The 17,953-nt window shown below is 41.0% G+C and overlaps 1 protein-coding gene across 4 annotated transcripts in view; it reads right to left on the minus strand.

Moving 5' to 3' along the window:
- Nucleotides 1-17,953, minus strand: part of PTPRG (protein tyrosine phosphatase receptor type G) — a 1,030,330-nt gene that overhangs the window by 358,810 nt on the left and 653,567 nt on the right. For all 4 annotated transcript variants that reach the window (XM_069206538.1, XM_069206537.1, XM_069206540.1 and 1 more), the window contains exon 8: nucleotides 9,607-9,799. In XM_069206538.1, coding sequence (XP_069062639.1) covers nucleotides 9,607-9,799 — 193 coding nt within the window. The remainder of the gene's footprint in view (nucleotides 1-9,606; nucleotides 9,800-17,953) is intronic.

A 17,953-nucleotide genomic window follows, 5' to 3' on the forward strand; every position in this document is an offset into this window, starting at 1 on the left:
CATTACTAGTAAAACTGGATTGTGTCATGCAGGGAGCCAAATAGGGCACACTGTGAAGAGAACCCGTTATAAATTGGAAGCCAGTGAAACGCTGCCAACCTTAGTAGTCTTTCCACTTCACTGCCTGCTCTTCACTATAATCTGGTGACATTAAATGATTCGATTTTGCATCATTCGTACTGCGGAAAGCTCAGATCAGAAACAGAGAGTGGCTGTGAATTTTCCAGCCGCTGTAACCACAGCTGATTTGCTAATATATATTTTCTTTAAAGGGTTCTTTATTCATCTACATTCAAAGTATTGTTTCTTTTAAAAACGGACCTTCTGCTATTGCCCAATGTGGGTTTTAACGGATTAGGATCTGCAGGTAAAAAATCAAGTTGCAATTAAAGAATCAAACTATGTCAGTTGCAGAGATCAAAGAAAATCAATAACCATCCATGAGATGCCCCAGTCGGGAAAGTAAATTTACAAACAACCCCGGTTATGCAAATGTAAATTCTTGCCTAGCTCTGGGCACGCCTTCAGGAACACCAAAAATGATCTACACATGTTATAACTGACTGGCTTGTCAAATTCATATTTTGGTGAAATCAGCACAAAGTGAAATTACCTCCTGCCTCAGAACAGACCACAGACCTAAGACTCTGTTCAAGAGTACTTAACAAAATACAATACATTTTTCAACCAAAAGTGATTTACATTACTCATGAGATCACTTCAAAAGCAAATTCCGCACATTCCAGGTTACTAACCAACAACACTGAATGTAATGCTAAATTATGCGCCCATGTGATGTTTTTAGGGTAATCTTAATTTCTCTTGCTTGACCACAGCAGATACTCTGTTCTACAGTGTCTTTTGCAGAATCTCCTCCTAATTTGAGAGCATAACAACAATTATTTAGCTATAAATGTCAAAGAAACCATGAGTGACATATTCTTCAAGATAATTTCTGTGATGCGACAGGGTTGACTTCATGAACCCATCCTATTTACAGAACCATAGCTCAAGACCAGTCATTTTACAACCTTTCATATTTAAAATCATAATTTCGATAATATGTACACAACATATTTCACAATTTACATTTCATTCAATAAATGTTGAACTTGAACATACAATGTTATGTCAAAGACATGCTCCAACTTGCCAATATTTCTAATACCCAAGATAATTGAATTACAGCCATCACTCAAAGGAAGTTCCCCCCCTTGTGTCTCTTCCTACCAACACGCTTCACACAGAGATACTCATCTGTTTCATAACTAGGATGTGCCAGTAAAACCCCATTTAGCACTCCTTTCCAAATTGTTAATATTTTGTTTAGTCATTTTTTTGTTGTTGCAATTTATGTAATATTTTGCAAGGACTACAATCGCATTTCTTCCATAAATTCCAACAGATCCAAAAATCAAACACCACCAATTTAGCAGTTTGTACCCATGTGTCATTTTCATCATGCCAGCAGCTCAATGTAATAAGTAAAGCACACATCCTTTTCAACAGAACATAAAAATATCTTCTTAAGCTTGATTTACTCAAGGTTGACATTATTTCAAAATATTTTATTGGAGAGTTTCAACATGAGGAAAAAACATTGTAGAGCGGTATAAACTCAGAGAATCAGTAAAAAAAAATGACAGAAGTGTAGACTGCCCAAAATAGATAATAAACGGTTGGTTCTCTGAGAGCCATCTTTCACCCCAAGCAGCCAAAAAGGCTGTCTCAGTCAACTCAATCAGGAAGTCAAACCAATTTGGCAGTGCAGGTTTCCAATTGGTTTGGGAAGTCAAACCAATTGGAAACCTGCGCCTGATATTTTCCATATAATAGGATTTATACTATTGCACCAACACTGTCCACATCCAAGTTCATGTCATATATAAATGCACACATTTTTATTTGAAAGGTGTTTAAGTCACCTGCGTTTCTTTACCTTGCTAACACTTGATATAGGCATAGTGACACACTAGATGACCCTGAAAACACAAATATACATGCTACTCTGCCTAAAACGTTACTCTTGCTTAGCACTAAATTAGTTAATACGCTTTTGGAAGGGGCGCTACCATTGCCATATAGTTCCAAGTGACAGTGCATATTTATTCACTTGCTGACCAATACAATCTACTTACAGACCCAAGTCACTGATGTGACTAATGTATTTCTTACATAACTCATCAAAATATAGATACGTTCTCTTTGAGTCAAGGACTGTTGCTGGTCCCAGATGAAAGCAACCAAAAGGGCAAAAGAAAATGAGCAAAAATACTGTTTTACAATTTAGACTAGAATGTTTTTACAAGAGCCAAAAGGAACATGCAAGGAAGCATTATGATGTGTCGTTTTATTAGCAGGTTACTGAGTTACAAGCAATACTGTGGCATGCCTGCAGCCTAGATGCACCTTTTTGGATATCAGTACCATGAAAGCGCTCCAAGTGAACTAGTCTGCTATCCATCCCATATTGCATTTAATGGACCAATAATAAGCAGTAGAAGAATAAAACGGAGAAATCGAAGCAGCTCCCGAAGAACAATATATAATAGCAGTAATGATAACTACTCAAATAGAAACAGTATCGTGTAGATCTAATGTATTTCATACCACTGTTCTTCTATTTTCAATCAATTTACATAACAGGAATTACTATACCCACGTTTAATGGTACTCACTTTACCAGTTCATAAAGACAAAAAGGGAGTCCGCACTGCTGAGATTTAAACTTGCGACCAGGACATCACTCCACATATATACTGGGTAGATAAATGTTGCATGCTCCCCATATTCTGAAATTACTGTCAGACATCGCTCAAAGGTTGGTTGATCAGTAGAGGCAGCCAAGACCACAATATTTGTGCCCTAACATATTCTTCATTCGAATATTGAATAAACTGCTTTTTTCAGAAGCCCTTCACAGCAAGAATTTCCAAAGCCAGTATGTCATGCCATTTATAATCAGCTGTGTAACTTAAACAACAATTGTTTGCATACTCTAAATAAAATTCTAAAATGGCCACTCGTATGCAAGCCCAAGCATGGCAATGCTTTTCTGTATGATTAACATTCCAAAATGGCCACCCTTGCATACGCATGCATGGGTGGCTATCATGGAATGATTTATATCCTACAAAAAAATATATTAAGGTGGCTGAGTGTGTGTGCGCGCGCATTGATTCACTAATGTTATTTGTAAATATTCTTTTTTCCTATAATTTACTGTTTCAAGAGGGCCAATGGCCACTTCGAAATGGGACACTACAAAATAGGCTTTGAGTGGGATACCACACAAGTAAAAAAGTGGCAATCAGACAAATAGCTATTTACCGGTGCTACAGCATCACATAGATAGGGACAATCGACAGGCGGGCAGAGCAAGTAGCCCTACGCGATAGCGTAGAACTCAGGCCCTTTCAAAAGCCTGGAAAATAGACACCAAAACATTGCAGCAGGTGGTGGTGAGGGAGAGGAGCAACTGATGACACTAAAAGGGAGGGAATCATCAATAGCAGAAAACAAAGTGGAAGGGAATATATATATATATATATATATATATATATATATATATATATATATAATTTTTTTTTAAAGAAAATAATTTTCCAAACTTCCCACCTTTTACCTCTTGCCTAAAGTACATAAAGATCCAGTCAGTCCCCCTGGCAGACCTATACTAGCCTCAAGGAATAATGCTTCCGAGAATGTCTCAAAGTCTTGAGAGATTATGTAGCAAGTCTCCCCTCATATGTCAAAGGTACCACGGACTTTCTTGGTGAAATCACACACAATGTGGGAAAATGATTTTTTTTTCTAAAGACACTTGATATCAACTCCCCATACACCATCATGAACCAAGAAACAGGGATTACTGAATGTACCTTTCTTAGGGCTAGACCCATAAGATACCTGAACCATACCAGCATGATTGAAGCGATAAGACATTGCTTAAAAAATAACATAATTTTCTTCAATGGTTCACTATACAGACATGGGGGCTGCAATTGGGACTTGTTTTACCCCCAGTTTTGCAAATCTTTTTGGGCTGGTGGGAGGAACAAGTCTTCAGTGATGAGACCCTCACAGACAAACTTGAAAAGCTCATCTTTTGGCTTAGATACACCGATGACCTCTTCATTATTTGGAAGGGGTCTGAGAGCAGTGCCAGTGAGTTTTTAGCCAAACTCAATGTAAATTCCTTGAATCTATCCTTCACACATACCATAAAGAAGAGTAGGATAGAATACTTGGCTGTCGTAGTAGAACTTGTGGAGGAGGAGATCAGGACAAGGTTACCCAGGAAACCTATAGCAAGCAACAGTCTCCTCCGTGCCCCAAGTGGCCATCCTGAGTTTGAAATGGAGTATCCCATATGGGGAACTCCTCAGGGCAGAGAGAAATTGTAGCATGGGGTACCCTTCAGAGAACAGAACATTATGGTCCGGTTTAAGGAAAGTGGATACCCCTTATGGTTCCTCAACAAAGCAATACAAATGGTATCCCAGGTCAACAGAGAAACTATTATGTTTGACAATAGAGCAATTACATCTACAGAAACAGCCAAGTGGGTGATTCTAATGTACAATAGTAACTCTGAACAGATAAGACAAATTTCGACTAGCCACTGGGGTATTTTGAGAAGTGATCCTGTCACTGGGAATGAGAGAGGTGATAGACTGATGATCATCTTCTACAGATCAGGTACTCTTAGGGATTCACTTATGTGCAACAATGTCATTGTGAGTAAAGTCATTCAAGACTCTGGCCTCTAAGGTTTCTTTCCATGCGGTAGATGCAAAGCATGCAAAAATAGCAGGAAGGTGAATTAATTTGATATATTTTGGGGGAAATCATTCAAGATTAAGCAGTTTCTCATGTGAAGTTCCCAATTTCTAATTTACATCATGGTCTGTCCCTGTCCTTTTTGATATATGGGCAGCACTATTTGCCCTGTTAAGAAAAGGGTCGTGGAAAATCTCAGGGCGCTTGACCACAGTGATGCAACATATCCTGTTGCCAGACATTTTCAGGAGAAGTACCGGGTGACCGTTCCCACCTGAGATATTTTGGAGTGGAACAAGTAACTTCCAACCCCAATGGCGGGAATTGGATCTTGAAGATGAGACAAAGGGAGTCCCGTTTTATCTTTGATCTCAAAACTGGGTCCAGGGGGTCTCAATCAGGATGAAGAACAGAGTATACATCTGAATGATACTTTAAAAGAACATTACAGACATTGGGATAATGCGAGGGGATATTTATTCATGTTAAAGTAGGGTGGTGGATTGCTGGCACTAACATTTTGGTTATGTATTGCTGCATTATAACATCCATCTTACTGTTTCTCTTTTTTTTTTTTTACAGGATGAAATGAAGGGGCCCCCTCGATTGTTGTGGAGTCTTAGAAGGGGGTTCTCCCCTACCCTTTCTTCTAACACAAGGGGTGCTGCACCTTTCACAAATAAGATTCCTTCTCTATTTTCATGTTACCTCAGTTAGTTTATTATATATTTTGGGGCACCATTGCAGCAGTATCTTGAGTGTGAATAATGAAGGAAGAGAGAAAAAGAATTTATGAGACTATTATGAACATTATATGTACCAGGACTATTGGACCACCCGTCTGGTTGGACAGCATTAGATGGGCATTTGTGTCTCTATGGGACTCCATTGTTTTATTTGTTCAAGATGTATTGATGTTATAAGTGTGTTACGGTTTTGTTTTTGTGATAATGCTGGTCCTGAGGCAGAAAGGTTACTCTTACGTAATATGACTTTTTCACCCACTTGGGCTGTATAATTTTGTCATACTGTGGTCCTGAGTTGTTGTTATTACTATGTTAATGATACTTGTCTTTTTCTACAGAGGATGCCGCCATTCATTCGCATTTGCAGATTAGGAAATGTGGATGTACTCTTGTTTGATGATGTTATTTCTTCTGTGTGCAAATACATATATGAGATATGGATATTATACTTTGCCCACCAGTTTGACAGAAAACACTTATTTACAATTAATGCTGAATTCATGTCCATTGAAGTAGGGTGTCCCTAGCCAGGCACTACCGTGGTTTCTATTTAGAGGCGTGCCAATTTTATAACTGTAACATAGGGGAAGAGACAACATTTTATTCCAATCGATATGATGCACATGTTCATTATTTCTATTCCTCTATATGATTAGTTGGCTATACTGCAAGTATTGTTGCAAATATTAATGAGAAATGTCCTCTTTACCAGGAGGGTTAGGAATCAGAACTACTCCAAGATGGCGCCCGCATGTTTGTTTAGGATCATTAGGGGTGTTACCTGTGTGAACATTAGTCCTTTTTCGTTGTATTGTTGTTTGCACCTCGGTTCTATTTAAACATCAAGTACACATTTTTTTGTGAGTGATCAAGGCTGTGCTGTCGGCCGAAATGTGTCTTTGTTCAGAATAAATTCTATTTTTGCATTGCATCAGAGTGAGCGTGTTCCTATTCCTGTGTTGGATTTGCATTGTTCTGGTGGCGTGCTACCCCTGCACACGCTCCACTCCACTAGCCTATCAGGTCCTGTGACGGGGTTTTCATTTGGAGGAAAATATATATACACATACATACACAATATCCTTGCATAATTATCACTAATTGTAGGCATGGATATACACGCGCGCACACACACACACACACACACACACACACAATCCTTGCATACTTGTCATTTTGGCCTAAGAGATTACTGCATTCTTTACCACGCATTTTGGCAAGAATCTGTGCATCTCTGCATTCAATAATAATTTTCACTGCCAACATAGTTTTTAATGACATATGTACGTGTCCTCGTGTCTTGGAATACACGCAGTGAGATTCCTGAGTTGTTGCTATAGCAAAATATACATTTTTGCAGTCTATTTCTGGTAAATATCCTTGGACGCACTGTCGAGGTACTGATGACTCCAGAAATAAATGCAGGGGTGTTTTTCATGACGATGGGTTAGGAAGTTCATTTGTAATTAAGATCAATATATGCAACATGTATTTATGGAAACTAGATGCACAACTGGGAAAAGTCAGCTCGTGCACCAGTTACATTTTTCATTTTTGTGCCTCCCCCCAAACTCAATCAGTACTGGAAAGCGGGGTCCCCCCCTTAAGCAATTTCAATGATTTAAGCCTCAAAATAATACACGCAAATGAGAAAACAAGTATTTGTAAAGCATACTTACAATTAAGGATTATTTTTTTTCATCCACAAATAAAAAAAATGCAAAAATCGAAATTATAATGGGAGGTCAGAGCTTTTTTACAATTCGGTTTTATTTTAACAGATGAGGTAATGTGTAAGACTGTAGCATTGCAGGTTGTCTTTTTATCGGGACATATCAGATTCGCTACCTTGGAGGCCAAGGATCAGTCCATGCTAGATGTCGGTTTTATTTGCGCTGCTCCGCTGATCAAGTTATTAACACGAGCTTACATTTTTGTTTCCAATTTCAGTCCTTCAATATTTACTTTTTTTTTTTTTTTTTTTAAGACATATGTACTTAATTATTTTTCTAATAGCATTTAATTCTACAAACAGTCAAAGAGCCCTGAGTAGGTGTCGCCGACGCCCAGGGGGTTTATGGACCACACGTTAAGAACCACTGATCTAGTGCAAGGACGCCTTTCCACATTACTGAATTAGAACGCAGCTTTCAAAGGTGTGATCGGATTCTTGGAATTCGATCAGAGTAATCCTACCAAGATACATCAGCCTGCTATAAAATCCCTTGTTATAACTGCAGTGTGCATCTCTATGAAACATCCGATGGAAAAAGACGGTTTGTGAAAAAGCTGAAGCATGCGGCCCTTCAATCCTCCTTATGAATCAATGTGTGGTAATCCTGCTCCCATCTGGAAGGCACAGTCGGTGTATGTTGCTTGCAATAATTGCTCCCTCAGAGCTCCTGTGTGTACTAGAGAGGTCCCGTGGGGAGGGGATACATGTTCAGTTGTTTTGTTTATCCGTGGCCAGCCTAGTGATGCTCGTGACACCATATCACAGAAAGGCGCCCGTGTTCCTATATTTCACGTGATGCTGCCAGGGTGTCAGGTCGAGACAGCAAAAAGATTGTAGCCACTACTATGTTTTCTCAGCCCATTCCCTCATTAGTCTGGCAACTATGTCCTTTAACAGGCAACTGTAGAAGATTCTCTACATTGTCAAACGACTTCCTGACAAAACACATTTTTTTAAATGTCAGTCCGAGATGTAATGTTGCCAATATTCACATCAGATAATGCTTCCTCTCGCCAAGTATGCATGGAGCATGATCAAAAGCAGAGACAGAACAGTGGCATTTTATGTAAACTGAGAAGAAACAGATACCAATCTAGCAGATAAATTTCAAAATGTGAAACCAGATAACCTAAAGTCAATTCCGGATTCCCTGCTTGCCCAAATTGCGTTTTTTCTTTATTACTAGATATGAGCACACATTTAAACACTAGATTTTAGGATGTGCGCTGTACAAGCACCTCTTATACTTCATTAATAATTAGACTGTAATGTTGCTCCATCTATAATAAGAATCTAGGATACATTTCGCATTTGCATAACTACTGACACGCCTCTTAGTTCACGAATGGCATTGTCGGGAGGGGGGGGGGGGGGGGGGGAGGGTTAGCCATGAATGTTACTAAAAATTATTACTTTTAATAAATGTTTGTCTGTGCGGTGATACAGCCTATGCAATAATGTGAAATGCTTCTGCATTTAAAGGAACAGACTTGTTTTTCCCATTTTGAGATTATATCATCGTTTTGCATTATGTTTCTTGCACAACAGGCATGCCAATATTTTCATGCCTCAGCTCATGAATGGACTCTTGGAGCCGATCCAGACCTGTGGCTCGACACTGGCTTGGCTTGTCCTAATTATTTGCCTGCACCCTCCTCTATTTGAAACTTGGGCTTCGTACAAGGTGCTGTCAGTCACTTGATAAAATGATTTTTAAAAGAGGCCTGGGAACATGAGCCCTGCCTACATGCACTCAATTGACAACTCTACTATCAAAGCATCTTGTAACAGAGCCTCAGAAGAGTGCAAGCAGTACACATACATTTTTAATAAGTTATCACCGGGCAGGGATTGCAGGCTGTTGTATTGTACATGATCATAGTTGTGACTTCCCAGGGACCACTGCCAGGCCCAGGTGGGACAGGCAGGGGCGCACGTTCAGCAGGAGGACACCCCTCAAATGCATTCTTTCTCTGGTAGTTCGGTCTTTGTTGGGGGGGGGGGTGGGGGGGAAGCTCGGTTAATCTGCTACACCTGTGTCTATGAGTGAGGAATTTCAAGATGGAACATCCATTATCCTTCAGCTCTGGAGGTACCAACTTGAAATGGAGGAAAGCCTCACAAAAGAATTTTAAAAAATCATTGTACCATTTTGACACAGATTTTCACAGTGACACCCTTTGAGCAACAATGCCAGTTTCAGAGCAGCATATTTGGTAAGAAACAAAATGGACACAGAAAATGCACACAGAGCCACATGGTAACCAACTGTTACATCACTTACTTTCACTTGGAGAAACACCATTTTAAATTATATACAAATAATAGTTTGCCCACATTTACCTTTTGACGTCTCAGTGCCAAGTGGATTTCCTAGGAAGTCTGTAAAGTCCTGGCTCCAAGCATCCTTCACTGCAGATTTGAAAACCACCCTGCCGTTCAGATTCTGCCTTGGCCGGAAGTTGTTTCTCAAATATTCCACAGATTTTACATGGTCTTGCTGCTCCGTGGTAAATATGGAGTAAAAGGCTTCAAGCTGAAAATAGCAGTCAGACAAAAAAATAAAGACAGAAAAACATTAGCGTGGTCAAATGTGGGGCTCGATAAGATGCAAAAAGCAGGAAGTGCTGATGCCAAGACCGATACACACAATTCTCTCAGGAAAACTCCAGACTGCCCAAAGGACTTCATGCCAACACATTCATCTGACCAGAGTGTCCATCCTGCCAGGAACCAGTGAAAATACTTAGCAAAGATTACAGCAAAAACCATCAAACTATTTATATCAGCACTGGACATCTGTCACTGGGTGTATCACACCATTATGAAGAAAGCTTTAATTTTCCTTTCTCTTAGAGTACATTCTTGCGCAAAAAAAAAAAATACGGCAGTTTGTCTACTTTTAATGAATTAACCCCTACGCGATCCACACTCTTCCAAAAAACGGCAAGCCTTAAACACACACATATGAAGCTCACACACCTCGACTCTACTCTCCAAACGCACGCACAGCTAGATTGGCACTGTCACCTACTAAAGGCTCGAGCCAGATATCTGGCTGTTGGTGCACCTCGCCTGCCTCCGCCCCCACCGATTCCCCAAAATGTTTATGCGAGTCTTCAAGCTCTTGGGGTGTAGAAGAAGTGAACCAAGTCAGTGGCACGCGACCACTTGCATATGAATACCCATTATCAAAATGGTAAATGCCTTGCAGCTCTGATCAGCCGCGCTTTTGTGGCTCCGAGGGGAGCACTGCACCGGCGGGCTCTTTACATGTTGATTGTGTGGGTTCTCCGAATACAAAAGGCTGGAGGCACTCATCAGCTCCTCTGCTGTTGAAAGGAGCAGGGTCCCTCCGTCACAGCAGGCATTTTACAAAATTAGAATGGCGCTGTTTTACGGGGGTGGAAGGAAAGCGCAAAACCAAGTGTATTCTGGAGGATGGAAGTAGTACAAGAGAGGGGAAGAAGCATACAATAACAAGTAACACAACCGAATAAAGAAGCAAAGAAGAGGGACAGGACGCTAAAGGCAGAGTTTAGAGAAAAGGAAGCAGACAGCATCGCAGGACTCCGAGAGAAAACAGGAGAAAGAGCACGAGGTGAGAAGCGATAGAAAGAGAAAGTGATATAGATAGACGTAGAGACAAAACAGAGAGGGAGAATGTGGGGCTGGTGACGAGAACATGAGAGATAGAGGTAAAGAGCAAAAAAGAGAAAGCGTGCTTGAGGGAGGACATAGAAGTAAATGAGTGTGGGTGTCACAAAGACTGTCAATCTGAGTGATAGATGGTACACACTGTGAAAATCATTTGTGTTTGCGCTCGGCTTGTGTTTAAGCTCTCCACCCCCCAAATTGTCTGGCTCACCCACTTCTACCAACATGCCTACTCAATTTCATTGATCACCAGCTTAACACAGACTGAAATACCGTAGCTGTTGGCTTTGTTTACAGCTTCTATTAACTGCTGTGTGTGTGTATATATATATATATATATATATATATATATATATATATATATATATATATATATATATATATATATAATATATATATATATAATGTTTTCTGCTTATGTACGACTTAGGTAATTTTGGGCATTTGTTAGGAGTTTTGATCTTCTGGCATGTTTGCACTATGTAAGCACCTCCCTGTGCTTGATTGGCGAAAAGGCACATCCCATATAGGCTGCACTTTATAGTCACATTCTTCGAAAGAAGTAGAACCTCTGTGCACAGATGGCATTAAACCCCGGGGCATAGCTATCAATAGTGCCGCAAGTGCAGTGGCACTAGGGCCTTAGGGTCTCAGAAGCTCTCTGTACTCCTATTATAAGTTGCATTTCAGTACCAAATGCAGGGATGAAGGGACCATTTTTCCTGCTTTCATTAGCGCCCAAGGCATCCTTGCTACCCTTCACAGCAAGGACTTTCTCAATCAGAATTATGTAAGATGTTGGGCACTTAAATATAACACACAGGCAAATGAAAGAAGTAGCATTGATATATCGAAAAAATCTGTTAACCGAAAAAAGATCAACCACCACCAGATGAACACAGCTTGCTCCTCTTTCCATAAATGAGGGTAACTGTTTTCCTATTTATTTTTGTGAGTGGATTTCTAGTACTATGGTATTTTCTTGAAGGCTTTGGTGGATTAGTAAATTACCTTATAACCCGTCTCTCTTACAACCTGGTGTTGCAGAGCAGACGCAATTTTGCCAGGCAGCCTGCATCTCAGATTCTTTCACAAGGGAGGTACAGTGCCAGATACTTCCTTCTGCAGCCAAGCATAGCTGACAAATTTCATACATGGTGTCAGGAGGGTGGTGAGGATCACCAGTCAGATATTGTTTCATTCAAAATTCAGTCTTTAGTCCTCGAAGATGTAGGGCCCTGATGGCCTGTCTAATCAGGCACCAATGGAGCATGCACCCTGTTTGGAAGCACTGCTTCTAATTTGTATAAGAAAGACAGTTATGAAAATATCAACTATGGGAGTTCCATACTAGTTCTGTACGAAATAAGTGAACCTTCAGATAGATTGATGGTGATGCTTTGCACAACATGTACGATTATAGTGAGGAGTATTTTGAAGTATCTGAAGGAATAGACATTTGAATCAAAAGCTTCAGCAAAAAGAAGCAGAGAAATAGATGATATATATAGAAGATATGAAGGTATTAGGAGGTTCTATTGGAGTTTAGAAAGCTAATTTGCTGGTGATAAAACGTAATGGCTTTATATGCTGTGGGTTTTAAAGTAACTAGGCCCGAGTGAAATTTTCGCTATGCTGGCGTAATCTACTGTTAACATCTGGTAATTTGCTATTATGCCATTTCACGCAATTAAGCACCCTTTGAGGTTAAAAAAAAATGAAGGCAAATGCTGGGCAACAATGCAAAGGACAGAATGCAAGTGGCTGTCTGTGGTCCTTTTGTCTATCTGCACTTTTCTAGAGTATTAAATGTATCCTCGCTTTGAAAGTGGATGCAAGTATGTATTTTGCACTAAAATACAGCGCCATATTGCAGTTTAAAATAATTGTCATTTTTTTCAAAATTTTGCTTAATGATGCATAAGCAAATTACCAATTTTTGCCTCCCTCCATGAAAGCAACACATATGAGTAAGCATTCACTATGTTAAGTATGTGTGGACTTTGCTACAGCTTTTGACTATGTTAATAGGGGTTGCCTTTGGTGAGAGTTAAAGGTTCAGGAAGCCTCTGTCCTTTGTATAGACTCTGGTTAAAAACAATTCTGAGCACCTGGACAATAAATGCAAAGTGTCTATCGGTGGAGGTAAAGCAGGGATCTATTTTCCAGCCTCCACTCCAGTTTGATATATCTGACATGAGGGAGCTAATACAACCAAAAGGTCTGCTCTGGACATTCATGTGGTAGCCACGTCCCTTTTTGGTACAATGCATGCAACACCATCTCTGGCTGATCCCATTGTGGCGAGACTGCAGTGCTGCCTTGATATGTCATACTGCTGTGCTGCTAAAACCCTAGAAACTAAAACGAAAGGCTCAAATTTCAGCTAAACGAAGCAGGAAATAAAGGGGATGTGGAAAATATGAAGGTATTATTCAAACATGTGACCCTCGGTATCAAATATGATTTCGGAATGAAATGAACTGTAATTTTAAAACAGTGTGGCAAACTGTAAAAACAGCATTCAAAGCTCTATGTGCATGTAACTTTGTGGTGAGACGATTGATTACACATGGCAACTGAAGCTAAACTCATGACTGGACTTAACTGTAAATCCGATTGTCTAGTTAGCAGCGAGTGCCTCAAGTGAATCAAATGTAGACTATGAAAAATACATCTACATTTAAGGGCAGGTACTCCATATTCGGCTGTCAAGGGACACTCAGGCCCTCATTACGACTTCGGCTGTCCTTTCCAAAGACCGCCGAAGCTGCTGCAGCCAGCAGACCATATCTGCTGACTGCCATATTTGGAGTTGGTGGAGGACATGGAGTTCGTTGAAGAGGCGGGTGCATCACCAGCACCGCCATGGCAGCAAGACCTTGCCCACCTTGGTACAAGCCATAATACAGCTTCTTGGAGTCTTGCTGGCATGGTGGTGTTGGCGGTAGAAAACCGCCAGGACCCAGCCCCGCCCAGATAACCAGCTCGCTGGAAAAGGTAAGGTGATGGTCCGAAGGGGGTAAGGGGAGGGCATACGAGGAGTGTTGGGTGCATATGTGTGGTCTGTATGTGTGTGAATGGGGGTTTGTGAGCAAGTGAGTGGGGGTGTCTGTGAAAATATGCGGATGCCGGTGTGCGTATGTGAGTGTGGGTGTGTGAATGGATGTGTACAGTTGGGAGAGTGTTTGTGGGTGCGTGTATGCAGTGGTGGGGGTTGTGTGTGAGTGCGAGCATGTGGAGGGGGTTGTGAATGCATGCATGTGACCGAATGTGAATATTTGTGTGCGCGTGAAGAGGGGGGCTCGTGTGCGTGTTTGCATGGGTGTGCCCGAGTGTGTCACTATGTGAATGCATGTTTCAGTGTGTGTATTTGAGTCCTCGAGTGAATGGGGGTGTATGTAGCGAGTACATGGGTGAGTATGGTACGTGTTTGTAAGAGTGTTGACGTGTGTGGGTGCATGTGTGAAGACGTGTGCATGTGCCGGCAACAGGAATGGAGATTCCTGGCACCGGGAGCATTTCCGCCAGGGTTTTCATGGTGGGGTGACCACCACGGAAAGTCTGGCGGTCTGCAGATTTGTAATCCAGCCGGCAGACTGAGGCTTGCCGCCGAATTGGAGGGGCTCACCGCAGGTGGCATCGGTGTGACTGCACCGGCGGGCCAGGTGGCGTTGTGGAGGTTTGGCTTCTGCCAAACCCCACAACTTGTAATGCAGCGGTCTTTACCACCAGCTCCGCGGTGGTAAGACCGCCACAGCGAGGCTGGCGCCCTGATGACCGCTAACTTCATAATGAGGGCCTCCGTTCTTATGACAACCAACTAAACGGTGTTATGTAACACATTAGGCTGGTTGGAGGGAAAGAGATACTCTCCTATAAATTATTTTTGTTGAAATGAGAGGGAACAGAGGTCAGAAGATGTCCTCTATTCTTGGTTACCATGGGCCTAGGAATTACAAATCCTGGTCACAATAAACAGGAATATCTATGACAATACGCTAAATATTATACCAAATAGGCAGCAGCATGCTATGAAACTGAAAGCCTATTTAATCAGTGTGAAAGAGAAGAAGTCTTTCAGAATGTAATGGCAACAGCACTTTTTGGAGAAACCCAGAAATATTTGTTCAAATGCTTTGGATGAGAGGACAGTTCCTTATCTGTGCAGTTGTAGTTAAGCCAGGCCCACCAGTCAGATGTGGTCAGAGCAGGCAAAAATAACTGATCAATGCAGGTTTTTGAAAGCAAGATTAAAATCCTGGATCAAGCATTCTGTAAATACTCTCGACACTGGTCTGAGAGATATAAATTACAAAATATAATGGTGAAGTCATCTAAAATTGAGTCCTCCAGGCCATGGTTGTTTAATTGCATATGCTTATTAAAACTCTGTTAGACGTCTACTTTAGTAATATGTTATGTGTTGATTAATCTGAAAGTAAAATCAGTTTGATGGCCAACAGACCTTCCCATCTCACCTCCTGCACAACATGCACCTTGGCATAGGAGCCTGAGTGCACCCCTGGCCCCCTCGGAGCCGGCGAAGAGCCCCAAAAAGGAGAAAGCTGAGAAGAAGTTGCTGGCAGCAAAAGACTGCAGAAAACGTACCTCCCTCACATCTTTTTTCTTTCTGGTTGTAACATTCTGGCCCATGAAATGTGTTTAAGGTGCTGCAGAAGATGATGGCTCTAGTTGCTTTTTCTTGGCTGTGGAGGACGTGTACAGTGCAGGCCTACAGACATCCTCGCCGAACTCTAGGTCCATCATTACCAGAAAGCAAAAACTGGGTAGGCTGGCACGCTTTCTCCTCCGTCACTTCACCACAGTTGCAGAACACCCTGGGATATCCAATGTCCAAAGGACTGGGAGATGATGATATACTTGGTGAGATGAGGCAGTCTCCAACCAAACCCTGCTGCAATGGGAGCATGAGGAAGGTGGAAGATGTGATCCGGGAAGAGCAGCAGTTTTTGATAGAGGCGCTGGTGGATGAAAACAAGGAGGGTGAAGTAATGTACCAGTTTAGCATATCTGAGACCGACAGTGAGAAGCACCAATCCAAGAATGACACAGAGAGCGACCTTGAGATGGAGGAGAAAGATGGTATAATCATGCTGAAAGATCCTGTTCCAGACAATGCTTCGGACGGAAAGGCTGTGGTGAACGAGGAGACACTGGCAGTTAATGATGTAGTAAATGGAGATTTGGCAAATGGTGCTCCAGAGACAAAAAAAAAAAAACAATGAATAGTGATCAGGAGCAGAGCCTCGGCTAAAAAGAATGATAATTGACAGTCTGGAGATCTTAAGCTGAGGCGAAGCTTTCGCATGGAGCCAGAAGACCATACTTCTGGTAGTGGACTGTCTGGGTTTCAATGCTTGTGATGGTTTTGTCAACTTATGTATCGTGTATGTAGTTTCAACACCTAGGGTTAGCCTATGTCTGTGTGTCCAATGGAACATACAGCTGAATGTGTATATTTACAGAACTAGGACATTAACCAATAAACTTATTTTTTCATGTAAAGAAATAATAATTTCATCTTGGTACATGTCTTTGCACTGTTAAACGTATGGAACAGAGAATCAGAGGACTTGGAAATATTTTTGAGTTGGGACGTAGGATGTCAATCTCCCAACCTATGCAGCTTCTTTTCTCAACACTATTGATAAGCAGGTTACTGTTTATGTGTCCTATGTTATACGTACAACTGGTAATGATGCATTTTAGACTAACATTGAAAAAAAGGAGCCTGCATTTTATTTGCTTCAAACTTAAGCCAAATGAAGCCTTTCATACGCTTAAACCTCTGTACTTTTACTAAGGTGGTGGAGAAATAGGTTTACATCAGTCATAGGGTAAATACATTTAGCAAATAACTTGTAACAATCAGGAGGCTGACCTTTCTGGTCATTACTCACTTAACTACATCATACACGTTATTATAAATTCCAGAAATTGCAATTTCCTGGACATATTCTTGGAATCATGATCTTATTACAATCGTATTCTGATGTGAGTCATCTATAAATAAAGCATTTGAGCATATTTTGCATCCGAAATTCTCAGGTTTTTCACGTTCTGCAATCTTCTGTAAGGTAGCATAACAAACACGAACTATGCAATGCAAATTTTGCACACCCTCGAATATGCATAAACTTAGGAATGAATTGCCAAAACACGAAACGCTTAGCAAATATATTGTGATCTACCAGTGAACGGCATGCTTTGGAATACAGTAAGAGTAAAATATTTTAGTTAGTGAGCGTCTACAGATGTAAGTAGAAGTAGTTAGTCTTGTTTTCATCGTCACTACCAAACGTTTAACGCTTAACATCATCTGAGGCCACAAAACAATTGAAATAACTTATCTATCTGTTTAGAACGCTAGGCCACTTATCCTTCACTGATCCACCGATTTCATAACAAAGTTTTAAGCTTAGCCTTAGATCGAGTAGCAGGTAGCTCTCATTCTTATGTACATGATGTGTTGCATGTTTGAGCAGGAATATTCAGGCACAAGGGTTCCCAGGTGACATTTTAAATTTTCAAAGTTAAAAAAAAGAACTGCCCCAAAGGATTATGTGACTCCTGAGGAAAGGGACCCTAATCAGACATCTCTTATGTTCCAGTACCGAGTTCCAAATACCAATGTCAAGCACTCATTTTTCGGGGAACTGAGTACCACAGTATGCTGGATCTGGGCCAAACTCCTAAGAAGGTTTCTGAAAGCTCCTCCAAGCCTATAAGAAACACCATTCTTCCATCAATGAGCAGCTGAGGGTCTCAGAAAAGACATTCATGGCCTACCATGTCAATTTGAATACAAAGGAGCTAGAGTATTTTTAAGTGGGAGGGCCTCGTGGTCTTAAAATATATATTATTTTTTAACCAAGTGCTGCTCCGTTTGCCCAGACTGGGCTGATTAGACTGCATGCCCGACAGTGGTTTGAATTTACAAACCTCTCTTACTTTCTGGTGATGCCAAAAAAGGCACACCTTCTGGCGTAAGGACCACTGGAGCTCATGG

The sequence above is a fragment of the Pleurodeles waltl genome, chromosome 9, assembly GCF_031143425.1.
Source record: "Pleurodeles waltl isolate 20211129_DDA chromosome 9, aPleWal1.hap1.20221129, whole genome shotgun sequence".
Lineage (NCBI taxonomy): Eukaryota > Metazoa > Chordata > Amphibia > Caudata > Salamandridae > Pleurodeles > Pleurodeles waltl.